Source organism: Tachypleus tridentatus, chromosome 7 (assembly GCF_004210375.1).
Source record: "Tachypleus tridentatus isolate NWPU-2018 chromosome 7, ASM421037v1, whole genome shotgun sequence".
In the NCBI taxonomy this organism is placed as follows: Eukaryota; Metazoa; Arthropoda; class Merostomata; order Xiphosura; family Limulidae; genus Tachypleus; species Tachypleus tridentatus.
This window is the reverse complement of record NC_134831.1, coordinates 87,312,960-87,331,259: the sequence shown is the minus strand read 5'-3', so window position 1 is coordinate 87,331,259 and position 18,300 is coordinate 87,312,960. Positions and strand designations below refer to the sequence as shown.

Here is an 18,300-nt window from a genome sequence, read left to right as displayed (position 1 = left end):
AAAGTATGGACAGGTCAAATTAATAATATTTTAAAAATTAGTAAATTATATTATTAACATTGTACAAATCTTTTTCATTCACAAGCCTGAACAAGACCTACCTAAAAAAAATAAGACCCTTTAAAAAATGTTGCATTATTTGAAACTTGTATTTTTTAGCAATAATTTTATTTCTAAAACAACTTGAAAGGTAGTTATACACTTTTCATAAATAAATAAACATTGCAATTGGTTCAAAAGCATGCATTATAAAATATAAAGTGTAAACACACCATTGTAAAGTAAAAAAACAAAAAAAAACTTTTTATCTTTATAACACAAATTCATCAATCAATCAATTCTTTTATAAGTCTGCACACACAAATTTGCCCTAAACAATGTTTTAGGTAACACTGCATTACAAATCATTTGCTACTAGAAAAACCTCAAGTGATTCTTGGTAATTAAATGGTTTTGGTTTCAGATATGTAATCAGAACTTGTCCATCACCTCCAGATTTTAAGATACTGTAGTATCTCACTACTTTATCAACAATATGTGTAATACCATACAATCAGCTCAGTTCAATAGGTTTATACTGTGAAATTAAGTTTACATAGAAAGTTTAATGAACAAAAGGAATAAATTTTTGATAACTTCAAACAGTAGCTGTATTGTATTGGTGTAAAACTCCATATATATTGTTTATATGTGCTACTTGTTCTTGATAAAATTATAATGACTTGCACCAATTTTGCTTCATTCCCATGTTCACCTTTTCTGCCCAGGAATATTTGAGGAGTCCTTCAACTGAGCTTAAAATGGGCAGAGTGATTCACCTCTCTCTCAACTGCTTTTCACTCACTCACTCAGTTGGTTACTTTGTCTGGCTTTGTGCACACTCAAAACAAAGTCCATCTTCCTCACATCATACCTGTGATATAATCAAATAAAATCAAAATTTTGTTTTTAAAATATTTTAAACTAGTTCTCTAAACATAATTCTTTTATACTTTTTAGAAAATTATTTCATGTACTGACTGCTTTCACTTCAAGTCCAAAAACCACCTAAACAGTTTTTGCTACATTTGTGTTGTACAGTTTCCAAATCTAGCTTCACACAGTGGCTAAATAAAAGAAGAGCAATTGTGTCATTGACAATTTCAATGATACAGTGTGAGCCCAAAGATCACCTAACTGTTATTTTTGCATTAATATTTCTGGATATTCAGACAAAACTAAACAATACACTAAATATCCAGAGATTGTGATGAAACCAGTATCTCATGGGGATGATTTTCTTGTGTCACATCCAGCAGCAAAGTGGGAAATAGAAGTTATACTGCAAAAAAGACAATGAATCATCTTTACTTCCTTCATTTAGTAATTTTACCCCTGTTGCATCTCAGCATAAACTGCCTCATTTGATCACACAAGATGAGCTAAATGATCAGATCTGTGACTTGTTTTATACTGAAACAGCATGGGAATTTTCATTTACGACAATGGAATTTATCATAAAAGTCTTGCTTCTCACTACAGCACGCAAGATACTTTGTGTTTCTGTACAAATGTTGATGCACTAATTGAAGAATCAAGTACTGAATATACTCTCAAGAAAGAAAACATTTTACCAATACATCTAAAGTTAGTGTGAAAACTGTGCTTTTACATAATGAGAACACTAAGCCATTGGTTCCTGTTATTAATGCTGTAAACATAGTAGAACATGCAGCTTATACCTGAAGCAATCAAATATCCACTACTGCTAAGTCTATAAAGTGAGTATACTAAACACTGTAGTCTGTCTGGGATAGCCAATATCATAAAATTCATTTAAAAAAAAAAGGAATGGCCAGTGAGAGAATTATGTTCCAGGAAAACAGAAAGTTGAGTTCCAACTTTCACTGAATCATCAAGATATGTTTCTTCCCTCACTCCATCTGTCTTATAAGTTTCAAAAAGTTAGTGAAGTAAAATCTAAAGGTGGTATCTTTGTTGGGTCACAGATTTGGGAAGTGCTGATGAATGGTGATTTTGAAACATTACTCAGTCAGAAAGAACTTCCTGCAAGGAAATCACTCAAACTGGTTGTTAAATTTTTCTTAGGAATTTACAGAGATGAAAACTATCTTGTGACGATTAAAGATATCTCTGAGAACAAGAGGAAAACTGGGTCCAAGATGTCACTACAGTTACACTTCTCACACTTTTAATTAAGCTTCTTATCAAATGATCTAGGTGCAGTGAGCAATAATCTTGGTGAGCACTTCCCTCAAGTTATGTCTATAATAGAACAGTAACATAAAGAAAGACAGTGGAATCATGTGATGACAGAAGATTACTGTTGATTCTTATAGCATGAAACTAACAACATACATAAAAGATGCTATAAGTCAGTCAGGTATTTTGTAAAAAGAAATAAATAATAATACCATGATGAAAGTTTTAAACGTAGCTTAAGTGTATTTTCAGTATATAATTACACGTTGTTTTTTAACATTCTTAAATGCAATTTTCAATAAATAAATAAAGTTATCAGAGACAGTTATTTTCACAATATATAAGAATATTTAGAATAAACATAAGATAACTCAAAAACTAGAGGTGATCAGTAATATTCAACAATTTTTAGAATCAGGATCAACAAACTACTCATGAACAGTTGTATTTTTATTGTAGTAGAGAAGCTTTTGTGCACAGTGTAACTTCTAAACATATAATTACTGTGCAAAATTACTCAAACACTTATATGCTTTACATATTTCTAAAAAATTACTTTGATTGAATGACTTAAGGATATTTCAACACATAAACAAAAAACATGAATTTTATCTCATAAGTACAACTCAAAGCTGATAGTTAAAACCATATATAACTTATATTATAAAGAAGCTTACACACAGAACAACCTTAAATATAAAATTTTCAAAATTACTTACAGATCAACCTGTACAAACTATATACTTCATGATATTCCTACAAGTACCTATATTCTTAGTTATGCCAACTAACAAGACATGCTTTAACAGATATGAGGTGTTCTTTCATTATAAAAATCCCAGGCACCTAGTTATCATAAAAAAAAGGTTAAGGAAAACTATCGTATTTATATGCAAGAAAGTATCAATTAATTGTGCAAATTTGTGGTAAGCACTGTTAAATATATGAATAAACAAACATTCTGAATTTAACTGGTTTTCTGTTAAATGAAACTAATTACGGCTAAATTAACTAACACATTCATGATTATTAACTTCAAAATGTAAAATATAATTTTAGTTATAAACATTATACCATAAATTTAAGATTTTATTTCTATCTACCTTAGAAAAATAATATATTGATAATATTTATCTACTTTGTATTCAATGTTTTATTACTCTCACATTACACGTGGAGATGAAAATCTAAGAATGTTTATTTAATGTGAAGCATTGGAACCTATCATCTTGTGAATATGTGCAAATTGTATGCATGTATGATTAACTGACTACACAACAGACATTCAACTATTATTAAACTCTCAACAGTTAAAATTGATTCATTAATAATTATGGTATTAATACAGAGAATTCTCAAGTTATGTTTAATATATAACTATGATAAAAAACATCTACAGAGAGAAACTTTTTGGTAATAAAATCTACAACTGTTTCCAACTTCTGATCAAAACAAAATACCTACATAGTTCAAATAAAAATTAAACGAGTAATGAATATTATATACGTCTAACATATCACCATACTTATGATGATTAAAAGGTATTGATTCATCTGTCATGGTACCCTAAATGCAAGCAAATTTTTTGCTATAATCCCAAACACAAAATTCAGCTAGCTTAGGAGGTTTAGTTTTGTTCTAAACACTTATCTTAAGATAACAATGCAAAATAATCCTCATAAACAAATATATATATATCAAACAATTTAACCAATACTAAAAATAAACTAACATTAAGGAAAGAAAAAATAAAACATTACTTTAATCACAGTCTACAACTATTTATCATCTTACCTTCATTCTTTCTAAATTTGTATTTACATCTGTCAAAGGCTAGTTGAGAAACAAAATAAGACTTAACTTTTAATTTAAAAAATGAAACTTGACATCTTGCAGGACTTGTCTTGGAGTAAGACATCAATAGTATCAGGTTTCTTAAGGGCAACACATAACTAGGTAACTAAACATACAACTTTTCAGGTGGCTATACGTTTCCTTTTTCCTTTTTAAAAATTAAAACATGCATAATAATTATTGAAAAGACTTTAACAATTTATAATAAAGCAAATTATAGTGACATTTAAAATTAACTTTGATCACTTTTATGTTCCACTTAATTTTTAAGCAGAACTACAGCAACTTGTGGGTTTACCCTTCAATACTTACTATTTTCTTGTCCATAGTCATGAAAGTAGGTTGCCCAGTCCCATGTCATGAAAAGATCTAGAAGTTATAAGAAAATATAACTAAAAAATTCTGCAAGATAAATTCCAGTGCACCAAAATAAAGTAAACTGCCATACATAAATTAACTAACAAAAATTACAAGAAGAATGAATTGTACACTATAAGTCAGAAAGTAATAATAAGAAATCAGTTTTAGTGAAAGGAGACTGATGGACTCTGTGACTAAACTAAAATAATTGGAAGATGTGATATCAAAAAATATATGGAACTATTTTACTTGGTAGAGTTTCCACAGTTAATACATCTTCAATTATGTTTGTTTGTTTTTGAATTTCATGCAATGCTACACGAGGGCTATCTGCACTAGCCATCCCTAATTTAGAAGTGTAAAACCAGATGGAAGTCAGCTAGCTATCCCTAATTTAACAGTGAAAGACCAGAAGGAAGTCAGCTAGCTATCCCTAATTTAACAGTGTAAAACTGGAGGGAATTACGTACTTTAAATACTACACATTCACACTAAGACACAACTGGCTATCATCTGATCTTAACATTAGTAACAGAAGGTGTATTTAATGGCCTAAATATAAGCATTGGGTGTAAAACATTATTATAACAAAGGCTTAGTTGAAACACTACTCCATTGAAACCCTTGGTAACTTTTATCTTACTTTTGTCTATACCTCAATGTTAATAAACAATTGAAAAAAATATAAATAAAATGCTATTTAACTTATCGTGGTGCAATAAGTGAGCCTAGGGTATTATTTGTTTTATAATTAAGCTTAAAAATGTACTGTGCAATAACTTACTCTAAGCTCAATAAAAACAAAATATCAATTCTAAATCTAAATAATTTCTGAATTAAATTGTTTTGTTCTATCACCAAAGTTAACAAGAATAAAAAACAAACCAATATGCATATTAATCATTCACAACATAAATACCATAGTTGACCTAACAATATCAATTGGGAAATTTGTTACAAAACAATGATATAAATTGTAGACCATTACTATTAAAACAAAGAAGGATGACAAACTGTTTATTATATAAACCAACACCACAGGGACATTTAGAGTGTTCCTTCTACCACACACATTATTCTCTTTAACACTGTAAATACCTGACAGCCATAAAGCTTCTTATTTCCAAAGAATGCAACATGTAGATCTTCAATGTTTTCAGTTTACTAAAATGTTTAGTTAAAATAAAGTTAAGTTATTTGAATTTTTAAGTCTATCTCATGCTACTTTTATCATTTTTATAAAGTACTTCATAACTTGTTCTTAATGTTTCATGAAAAATTTAAAATCTTCCCAGTAACAGTAAGCAGAGCCAATCTTTATGCATATACTCAAAAGGTGATTTACAAAACTATAACATTTATCTCTGTATTTCTATAGACTGGTGGAACTTTTAAGCGAATAGGTCTATTCAGATACCAATAACTATTTTGAATCTATTCAATGTTACACAGCGTGGCTTTCAAATGCATTACTAAACTTTTGGAAAAAAAATAGCAATAACTAACATACTGAGCAAGACTTTAAACTGAACAAAATACACGATTCATTTCAAGCAGGCCAAACTAGCCTAACAATCTTTTGACTGTTTATGTACATGTGAAACTGAATGAGTGTTTAAATCTTTATCAGTACTACATATAACCCAATAAAGGTGACATAAAATATTTTAACTAGATTGACTATTCCTTTTTTAGGATAATAAAGAGCAATGATTAGTAGGGCACATTACAAGTACAGATGTTGATGTCATTTATGTCAATAATAACAGAAGACATTCCTGTCATGTTTAGATGTACATAAAAAAATGTGTGCATCACATGAAAGATGGCAATGACAACAGTTAAAAAGATGTTAAAACAGTTTTCACATAATAGAAAAATAAAAAGGAACGGGTATTACAGAAAATGATAATGTAAAAAAATATACAGGAAACAATACTAATATATGGGAAATAGAAAAATGAATAAAAATACAGGTGATATTAATATATAGGAAACAATACTAATATACTGGAAATAGAAAAATGAATAAAAATACAGGTGATATTAATATATAGGAAACAATACTAATATACTGGAAATAGAAAAATGAATAAAAATATAGGTGATATTAATATATAGGAAACAATACTAATATACTGGAAATAGAAAAATGAATAAAAATACAGGTGATATTAATATGTAGGAAACAATACTAATATACTGGAAATAGAAAAATGAATAAAAATACAGGTGATATTAATATGAAAGGAAACAATACTAATATACTGGAAATAGAAAAATGAATAAAAATACAGGTGATATTAATATACAGGAAACAATACTAATATATGGGAAATAGAAAAATGGATAAAAATATAGGTGATATTAATATATAGGAAACAATACTAATATACTGGAAATAGAAAAATGAATAAAAATACAGGTGATATTAATATATAGGAAACAATACTAATATACTGGAAATAGAAAAATGAATAAAAATATAGGTGATATTAATATATAGGGAAACAATACTAATATATGGGAAATAGAAAAATGAATATACGGAAAATATAGGTGATATTAATATATAGAAAACAATACTAATATATGGGAAATAGAAAAATGAATAAAAATATAGGTGATATTAATATATAGGAAACAATACTAATATATGGGAAATAGAAAAATGAATTAAAATATAAATGATATTGATAAAATAATAAAAAAAATACAAAGTTGTTTTGAAATTTTTTTAAGAGATGCACAAAGGTCATTAATTCTAGGACTAAGAATGATGTCATACTGTTATAGAATTTAACAATGCTATCCAATAAACATCCTTAATTTCTTTCTAAAAGTGGAAAAGATTCACAAATAACAATGAACAGTTGTGTTGAAACTTGAGAAAATTAAATAACCTTAAACAATATCAAACCTAATGAAGGGCAGTTGCTTGAAACACTAGTTAAATAATGTAACTGTTTTTGTCCTTTTTTTAACTTTAGGTATTTATAAAAACAATATTTCTTTTGTGAAGTAAGAGAGGATTCCATGTACTGTAGACCAGCACAGTGCTTCCTTATACCTAGAAAAACATGAGACCTGTACAAGTAAAACTTTATACAACCTTCTCTAACAATGGCTAGTGACCAATAAAAGCCAGCCTATTAACCTGAGACACACATCCTCTAATACAAAGAAAAGCAATATGCAACAAAATTCACATGATACAAACGTGAAACTCCCTTGAGTTAAAAAAAGAGAAAACAGACCTCCATGATGGTCACTGAATATTTAAACTACTGTATGTATATATATATATATATATATATATATATATATATCAACCAGTCTCTGTATCAAGAAGACTAATGATTGATTTTCAGCCACGACTACGAAATAAATAGTTCTTTGAGATTTCCAAGAATATGGAAGCAGATTATTTGTCAAAACACAGGATAAAAAGTAATGAATAACTGGTATCTAGTCGTTAATAAAAAGTTCTCAATTAACAATCAGGCTGAAGTGACCATACAGGTTACTAACCATGACAGTTCATGAGCATCAGAACTATGGGATGGACAAGACAAATACAAAAACTTGTTCACCATTTACCATTCAGATAACTAGACTAGACTGATGTTTCAGGCAAGACTAAGAAAAGAGGATTCTAAAGTATTCTAGAGATGTTTCTCAAGCAAATTAGAATGACCAAATACAAAGTTCACCAAAATAATTATAGCAGAAGTAAACAATCTGATTAACAATTACTTTGAAATTCTTTTAAAGCCTGTAGAAAAGTCCAGTGATTTAGTCAACAGAAAAATAATAAAAAAAAAAGAGAATAAAAGCAAATAACTTCATGTAGAAATCACAATTCCAAGAATTACGTGACAAAATAAGTCACTCTCATTTACAGCTGTGATAAGACATGTAACTGGATTACTCGAAGTTCAAGAGAGTGAAGTCAACAAAAAATGTATCAATTACAAACATGTGTGACATTTATAATCACAAGTACAAATGCCATAAATACATTGATGGATGTCACTGACAATGAATGTGAATCTCGTGTATATATTTGGTTCCCAGATATATAAAAAGTGTTCTTGACTGAAGCTAACGGGCAAAAAATTCCAGATTAAAATTCACACAGAAGCATTTAAATGACATGGTCTTAAGTACTCACATCAGAAACTCAATGATGAGTAGTGTTGATAAACAAAATAACACTGAAAGTCATATCTGTTTATCTGATCAGAACAATAGCATTTTAAAATTAATTTATATGCAAATTACTGAATTATGTGCAAAATTTAACTAAACATCTTTACAATCCATGCATGTGAATGAAATTAACATTATAGTATATAATTTAATGTTTATGTTATCCAAGTTTTAATTCTTTGTTACAACAGAAACATTTAAAATAAATATTTTGCTCACATAGTTTGCTTGTCACATGATCCAAGTTATATAAAAAAAATCTCCAATTTAACAGAATCTGACTGTAAACACATAAGCTCACAATGCATACAACTGTCTAGATGCCAATGTATTTTCACATGTCCTTTTGAGACATACGACATATGCAGTCTTAGAACTGAATCCACTGCAAAAGAAAATAGATTTTACAGCCTTCTATGGGTGCTATGCCAATCTTCTATACTTTGGAAACAAATTTATGACGTACAAGTAATTAGTTAATACAAGTGTACAAAGATGTTATAAAGAGCTCAGTTTACACTCCACTCCACCAACAGTTAATATGAAATTGGTGTACAGTTTTTGTACTGAAGTCGAAGTAACAGCCTGCAGTACTATTGTCTACAGCACTTATAGTGTTTTGTTACATCAAAATGCTATAGTTAGAGACAGTTGAATTGTACTTAAATCTAATTTTTATATTTTAGTTGACTATGTATAATTTATGTTTTAAAAATCCTATTTGAGTGATTTAATTGTTTTTATAAGCTTAACTTGTTACATAGATTGTGAAAGCTTTATAAACAAGATGGTATCTATAACAGCCATCCTGTTTTGGCAACACACCTATGTGGGGAATTTCTCAAAATAACTTCTTCATAAAAGGCCTATTGGTATCAGTTAACATATCAGAATAAATAGTGACAAAGAATTTTAAAGGAGAGTTAAAAATAAACTATAAATAAAAAGATAAAGACGATAAATTATGAATATGTGAAAAAGATGACTATACTAATAAATTTCTATAAAGATGTAAAAGGTATGTACACATTTTTGTTAATTTTAAAAACATTTCCCTGCACTCTCTGTTGATGATGACAAATAGAGTTAGTAATACTGTGCATAAAAGAGAAAAAAAGTACAAACATTTACCTTAAAAACAACAATTGATGTTCATTTATGAGGTTCTAGAGGTTATGCAAATGAAATGTAGAAACAGTAAGGTAAAACGTATTATTTTTATACTTTATGTAAAAATTACTTTGCATGTGAACTACTCAGAGTCCAAGTGTAAATAACTACATTAAATAATGAATTTTTATCAGAAAAATCCAAAAATATTTACAAAATAAAACTTTTGCTGAAACTACTTACTTTAATGAAAGTTTGTTATCAAGTTTTAAGGAAATAATTTCATTAACTAGTTTCATTTTTGAAAGGCATTTCATGAGAGTTGCATACTTTTCTTCCTATGAGCATATATCATTCTTCAAGGTTTAATGTCTTCCATAATGTAACTGTTAATTACATATCTATATACATAATATATGTCTATGTTACATACATATACAATATTAATGACTATTCTACAGCAACCACATAAAATGTATTTAGTCCAAAAGCAATGTTTACATTACTTGTAATATCTTTTAATATGAACTTAAATAGTAGAGTTTTGTAAAGGTTTACTAACCTGCCTAAGATCAGCAAAGCACATCTGAGTGCACCTTCTTCAAACCCTCTAACAGGTTCTGAATTAGCAAACACTATTGAAGACAAAAAAGAACTCAGTTTAGTTTATATCCATTAATGAATAATTATTATCTGTATTTGTTTTAAAGGCCTTAACATAAAATATTTGGATTGCCAACACAATTCAGTTTTATTGAAGCATAAAATGCTGTTTCGTTTTTGTCTTTGATCTGCTTAAACATAGTCTAGAAAGCCAACATCCAAATGCAGTGGAGATTGTGTGAAAAGTGTATCAAAATGTGTGGAATAAGATTGACCTCATCAACGTTTGTAGAAACTTACTACAATGAAAGAAGTATTTTCATAATAATACATTATTATGGCCATCAAAACTGAACATGATTTACAATGAAATAGTTCCAAGGGCAGCAGGAAGCCTGAAAGTTGTTCTTAAAAGATAAATGAACCCTTAAACAAATAATACTGTGTAAGACTGTTAAGTATTCTGATTATTTACACAACTGAAAAATAAATAAGAACAAAACTACAATAAGAATTTCATTAATTAATCAACAACAAAAATAAATCTCTTCACAGAGAACTAAATCTCATTAAAAAAAATACAATTCCTCATTGACCTAAAACTTTAAGAAGTTAATTATTCTTGGGTATCTTTGAAATTAGATTTTGATAAAAATGGTTTTATGTTTCAGATGTGGTTTAAATAAACAGTTTCAATTTTAAGGTAATAACATTAAAGTGTGATGGTCCATAAGGTACAAATTTTCCAAACTCTTAAAATTTCTTGATTTGCATATACTGTGTTAACCTTATTTCCCCAGATGTTAAAAGCTTTAAAAAATAACAACAAAAGCACTTTCAATTTTGTCCAGAAATCATCCATAAAAAGATCATAGCATAATGTGTTTGCTAAATGCAAAATTTCCACCTTCAGTCATTGTCTAATTCAACAGAAATACCTTTGTTGCAATGTATGGAAAATAGTCAAGTAATGAAACTGTTATTGTATTAACGTCTATCTTTATGCTGTGCTGTTTGTGTCCCAGGAACCACAGTATTTACATTATACATACATTGTACCTCACTACTATAACAACTGAATAACACAAGCAAAACCAGGTTAATATATGTGATTCATCCTCACTGTCAAGCTGAATTCAGAGAAAGTACACCTTACTTAAAGAGATGGGACTAAATATTTGTCCACAGAAAACCATCCTTTCCTTTTCACTACTGGCTTACATTATGCACTATATCTTATTAGTATGATAAAGCTGACTTAAAACTGTAAAATGTTCAAAGTTGCATCACCTACTTCAATCTTTTTTTATCTACTTTTGTACTAAACTCAGACTCTTTAATCTTTTGGGATCTTCTAGAAATTTTTCCCTCCGTCCAGGATGTTTTTTTGGCCTCTAAATTAACAAGTTAGGACTGAGAGATGCCTTGGGTCTCTTTACAACTGGATGATATATCCATATCGAGGCTTACAATATAAAATTGGATATAAGGCACCTTGTTAATTTGGAGGCCAAGAAAACATACTAGAGAGAAGGAAAAATTTCTAGATGATCCCAATTTTCATGAAAATATAGGTGATTTTCAACAAAATAAGATATTAAGCAGGGCAACAGTGAAAGTTATGATTCCTATACAGAAAATGTATTTCATATAACTAGTCTCATTTAGTGCTGCCCTCTATGTGAAAAAAAAGAAAGAAAAACATGCCACAAGCCTTTTTCCTCCCTTCCTTTGGAAATGACTCATTTTAATGTCCCTCATGCAAATTATCGTGGATAATCCTCCACAAAGGAAAGTGCTATACACTCATTATACGTGCGACTTCCTCTATTCAGTTCTATCAAATTACTGTTTTGAGTTTTAGTGGAGAATTGAATCACTCATTTTCAGTGGAGAGGAAGTACATTTTATGTATCGAAAAACTAACTTCTGATATGGTACATTAGCTGTACTTATATAATCAGATAGAATCACACACTGAATTGGTGCAAGGGAAGAAAAGAAGCACCCTTTGAAAGAGTACAAAGGACACACCTTATGTCTAAAGAATTAGATATGTAGATATGATGTGGGAGACTACACTACTTCTAAACCAGCCATACTCTTCACCAATCTGGGAAATGTGTTGTATATTCTGGTAGACAAAAACTGAGAAGTAAATCCAATTAGTATTGGGGAAAAATGGAAGTGTCCCCAGACACAAAGTGGCTAGGACATGATGGACTGTACTTGACAACTACATCCAAAATCTGTGCTGCTGGAAACTGACACAGATAGAGAGGGTGGGTGTAGAATGAGGATCATACCATCTTCACCTGAAATTAATGAGACCAGAAGGGATATCAAACCCCCCTGACTCCTGAAGAGAGAGTATGTTAAGAATAGAAAATGTTATATCAACTTAGAAAACCTGATGACCTGGATTGAGAGTAGAGAATGAAAAATGAGTCATCTTAGAAGTAACAAAGGAGAGGCTGTTCCTCATAAACCTCAGGACTTTTGTACAGAGTATCTGAAAGTAAATGTATGGTAGATAAATACCACAAAAGTAAGGATAAGACAGAGGCATGGGTTAAAAGCACTGGAAGTCAGGGGGGTACTCCCATATTGGCAAAATAGATTCAAACACCTGTGAGTCTTAAAACAGATAGGCTACTTGATGGTTCGTCAAACAAACTATCCACAGCACATAGGAAGCAAGACATGCTGGAACTCTCAACCAATTATGAAGTAAATTGCTTTGTATGAACACTAATATCCAAAGAAAGTGGGAAAACTAAATATGGTAAGGAAGAACTGAGAACTATCATACAACAAAAAAGGATGAGGATTGTAGGAATTCATAAAAGGGATAAAACATCACATACCTGAGAAATCATACCTAAATACGCAATATTAGACCGAGCTGACTCTGCAGGAGGTGTACAGGGAAACATGAGAAAATCCTGTGGTGGAAAAAGGCTATAAAAATCTTTCTCGGAATGAACAGTTTCAGATTGTTCATGAGATGAATAACTTCAAGAGAAAGTGGCTGACTCACAGATAGATCAGTCTCTCACTGAATAATTGCAGATAATTCCATTAACAGGGTTGCTTGCACCTCCAGCCATAGTTACAAAACCGGCACTCTGGGCTATATCTACCTCATGTGCTTCGTAAGCACTCACGAATTTTTCAAAAACAAACATGTACAATATTATATCAACTATACTTTGTCCTATCCATTGCCGACGACCAAACACAATAAGAACAATATTTATATAAGCAACGAATCTTACGGTGAAGACGTTTTCTAAACTGATAGAGTGTGATCACAATTCATTGTACTTGTCAGAAGACATTGATATTAGGCCTATGATGTTATTAACTATACGATTTTTATATTCAGCCCCCTAGGTATCTTCATGGGAGAAAATAAATAAATTTCTTTTTCTTGTAATTCTGTTCCAACCAGAATGTAAACAGTTTGTTTATGATGCTTTTATTTTTTAAAATTTTAACTCAAATTGGGGAAACTTAAGGGAAGAATAGAAACTTTTTAAATTCCGTATATGTAATTTACCTGCCAGGCGAGTTGTTTGAACTATTTTCACAACAATAATTGTGATTATTTAGCAAGTATTATTGTGAAACAACAATGTCTTATTTTGTAATAAAATAACGTAAACATTAGATGTTTTCTCACACATATTTCAATTTGTATATTTTAAATTCAAATCAAAGCTCTTTAAAAATGGAACTGTGGTTTCTGTTGCCTCATCATAAATTTCACACCTTTTAGTTTCTGTAATTTGTCAGCTTTTAGCGTTTAATCCGTAACTCCGTAACTTTTATCAGCTTCTAGTGTTTAATCCGAAACTCCGTAACTTTTATGATATATTGTTGTGGTGTTTCTTTGTTGCCTCTAAGCATGATGTGAAACAACAATATCTTATTTTGTGATAAAAATAACGTAACCACTAGACGTTTTTTTCACACATTTTTGAATTTATATATTTTAAATTCAAATCAAAGCTGTGTAAAGATGGAATTGTGGTTTCTGTAGCCTCATCATAAATTTCACACCTTTTAGTTTCTGTACTTTGTCAGCTTTTAGCGTTTAATCCGTAACTCCGTAACTCTTATCAGCTTCTAGTGTTTAATCCGAAACTCCGTAACTTTTATGATATATTGTTGTGGTGTTTCTTTGTTGCCTCTAAGCATGATGTGAAACAACAATATCTTATTTTGTGATAAAAATAACGTAACCACTAGACGTTTTTTTCACACATTTTTGAACTTATATATTTTAAATTCAAATCAAAGCTGTGTAAAAATGGAATTGTGGTTTCTGTAGCCTCATCATAAATTTCTGTACTTTGTGAGCTTTTAGCGTTTAATCCGTAACTCCGTAACTTTTATCAGCTTTTAGTGTTTGATCCGAAACTCCGTAACTTTTATATCATATTGTTTGTATTAACAATATTTATAATATTAACAATGAAACAGTATCTTAGCAACACAGATAATTGGAAGACATTTTGTAAAACGTTCAAGCTACTACTGCAAGCAGATTTTAAGATATAGAGATGGTGAAGTTCTTTTTCAAAACATTGATTTTATGGCATTCTATGCTGTAATAATAGCAATGCCTGCACACATCAAACTTAAACATGAAAATATTGTACTTGGCGCCCCACAGGTGATTCCGTGTGTCCCCGATAGCATTGGAATCAATAGATATACTTTTGATGTTTTCCAGTATTATTGGTTTGGCCCCTACGGTGGAATAGCAACAGAGGATAATAAAATTCGGGTAAACAAAGCCACGGGAGATTTGATGATTTATAAATTTGATTTTTCTGATACCGGTGTGTATAAGTGTGTTATTGAATACTCAAAAAACTGGGAGATAAAAGCACAAAAAGCAATTTTCATCACTCATTTCTTGGAAGGTAAATGCTTATAAGAATCGATTTTGGTAGTGTTTAGAAGTAAAAAAAACTTTAAATTATGGATCGGATTCCATCCATTTTACTACAATTTATGTAAAGTGTTATAAGTTCGACATATATTTAATGATTGTACATTAATTTTCCAAAATCCATGAAATCACCTTTCCAGCTACCAACATACAGCTCACCGCCATTGTTTCCGCGTTAAGCCTGAGGTGTTAAAATGTTGAAAATCAAACTTGTCTGCAGATATAAATTTATCATTACGAAATAATTTTGATTTATTATTATTATATACAATAACTAAATACATACATAGATATGAATAAATTTAATTAATAGCGTTACACAATTAATGAAATTAGACATTCCGTGAAGTCAGAAAACGAGATAACCTTATGTCAGAAATTAGAAAGGTTTTGTTGTTTTCTTTACAAGTCATAGAACAAATAATTTTAAAAATCAAAATTGTTGAATGATTTCTTTAATCGTCTGTGAAAATATTGAAATTACTAAATGCTACAGTGTTATAGCAGAAAAATGTTTCTTTTGTTACAAACACACAGTAAGTTCTGGTATTCAGAGACATTGTTTAGCCACTTTTCACATCCAAGCGATGAAACGATACATTCTTATCATTTGAAATAAGAAAGTTTGAAGAGCTTATTTGATTAACTATATCTGTTACTGAGCATATCTTTAATTTTGATCTGGGTGTAAGACTAGAGGGAAGGCAGCTAGTCATCACCACCCACCGCCAACTCTTGGGCTACTCTTTTACCAACGAATAGTGGGATTGACCGTCACGTTATAATGCCCCCACGGCTGAAAGGGCGAACATGTTTGGTGTGATGGGGATTCGAACCTGCGACCCTCAGATTACACGTCGAATGCCTCAACACATCTGGCCATTCCGGGCCTTTAATTACCAAAATTTGCGTTTTTTCATATAGCAAAGCTACAACGGGATATCCAATGTACCAACCGAGGGGAAATCGAACCCTTAACTTTAGCATTGTAAATCCTTATTTATTATTAATTATGAAAATACATTGAGTTGAAACCTCCTGTGACCTACGATACAATAGATAAAGAACAAGATAAGCTATATTTGTTAGATTTTGTTTATACCTTACAGGATTTCCAATGTATGAGCTTTCACGAAGAAAAGTAGTTAATAATTTGTTATGAGCCTAAAGTGTCATATCAGGTCAAAAATTACTCTAGTGGCCCAGCAAACTGTCTGCGTGCTTCCAATGCTAGAAACCGGGTTTCGATATTCGTGATGGGCAGAGCATAGATAGCCCATGATGTAGTGTTGTGCTAAATTACAAATAAATAGTGCAAAATATTATTTCTTATGTCAACAATACTTGAACTACAAACCATCTTATACCTTATTTTAGCATGCGTACAACCTAATGAAAACTACCAATGTCCTGAAGGACTCACACTGAGACATAACCTGTGTTGTAAGTTGTGCTTTCCTTCAAAGCGTTTATATGTGTGATCAGTATTTGTGAATTCTAATTTTTAAATAAATCGAAAAAGGAAAAACTGTTTCGAACAAACTAAGCAATAAATTAGTTATTATATACTTCATCTATTATTTTATTTTTAATTGTCAAAGTTAACAGTGTAAACATTTCAAGCTTTTTTCTTAGATCCAAGTCAACCAGGAACGGAGGAAGAAACATACGTTCCTTCTCCAAGGAAAAGTAAGTTATGCTACATATAAGATTACGTAAAACGTACCTTTAGCGTGAAATAATATGTGTGGAAAGGTTGTTGACAAAATGTCGTGATGGAAAAATATTACTGTGACGATGTTTGTGTTGACGAGTGTTGTTCTTTCTTCCCATTAAATTTCTTCAATCCCTTATTCATGAAGGTAAAAAATGTAGTAATGTGTGAAGACCCGATCTCTTATAATATTCCAGTACATTGTGGACATTATTTTCTATTCTAAATAATAAATATCTTACCATTTCACCACTCATAGCAACTCAGGTAAAACACGATTCACCAAACCACGTCTATCATTCCCACTAATTCACTGTTCACAGTTTGAGCTTTTCTGTTGTCTGAAGTAAGTTTTTTGGACCAGTAATTGTATGCCATAAGTATTTTCCTCCTCCTAGTATTGTTGTATTATTTAAACCTTGACTATTTTATAAAAACTGGTTGACTCGAACAGAGTTTTACATTAGTTTACAATAAAAGACCGTCCATGTACTTTCCCTTTGAATTGTTACCAATAGTTTTCCAATATATTCTCTTTCGTTTGTAGTTCATTTAGACACTAATTACAGATTTCTTTGAATAGTGAAACATATAAACAGTATTCAGTTTACAAATTGCTAGTAAGTCAGTGTCGACGATCATACATCCTTGGAAGTCTGAGAACTTGTTACTTTTGCCTTTTGTCTTGTTACAAATATATATAACTGCTGTAATGGTGGTCAGTCACGTGACGCATCAAATGATCATCCTGATTTGATATAAAAACACAGTCAGTGTATTTGATTGTCATAAGATATGATAAGTAAATATCTTTACTTGGATTATCAAGGAAAAAAGTAAATCTAAAGTGATACTTTACACTTCTTCACCCGTACTGTTTTATCCATGTGCATTAAACTTATACGTGTTTCAATAAATAAATAGAATAAATAAATAACTCAGAACGCTGTGGTTATCTTGTTATTTTCACTGTAAGTATACCAAATGAAACGTAGCCTTCTCCAATACTATCATATAACAAAAACAAATTGCACTTGACTAACTAACTTTCTTTTTAACTTGTATTTTTCCATTTCAGCACCATCCATGTCAGAACATACGATTCCATTGGTAACTGCTGCAGTAGGAATACCACTTTTGTTAATTTTTCTAAGGTAAGAACAAAACAGTATTTTTTATGTTTTGTTGAATAGATCTTAATATAATTTCTAAGTTATTAATAGTTGAACCATGTGTGTATATACTTAATAATGAATTTAAAGGGGCTGAGAAATAAAAAATA

General features: G+C 30.2%; 2 protein-coding genes across 15 annotated transcripts in view; one reads left to right on the top strand and one right to left on the bottom strand.

The window, feature by feature from the left end:
• The window catches only part of LOC143256124 (exocyst complex component 6-like), a 415,504-nt gene that overhangs the window by 251,150 nt on the left and 146,054 nt on the right, over positions 1 to 18,300 (bottom strand). The window lies entirely within an intron of this gene.
• The window catches only part of LOC143256119 (uncharacterized), a 60,543-nt gene that overhangs the window by 38,384 nt on the left and 3,859 nt on the right, over positions 1 to 18,300 (top strand). For 11 of the 13 annotated variants that reach the window (XM_076512878.1, XM_076512873.1, XM_076512870.1 and 8 more), the window contains 3 exons: positions 16,682 to 16,747; positions 16,940 to 16,993; positions 18,097 to 18,172. In XM_076512878.1, coding sequence (XP_076368993.1) covers positions 16,682 to 16,747; positions 16,940 to 16,993; positions 18,097 to 18,172 — 196 coding nt within the window. The remainder of the gene's footprint in view (positions 1 to 16,681; positions 16,748 to 16,939; positions 16,994 to 18,096; positions 18,173 to 18,300) is intronic. The other 2 variants (XM_076512880.1, XM_076512879.1) reach the window with 1 other exon arrangement.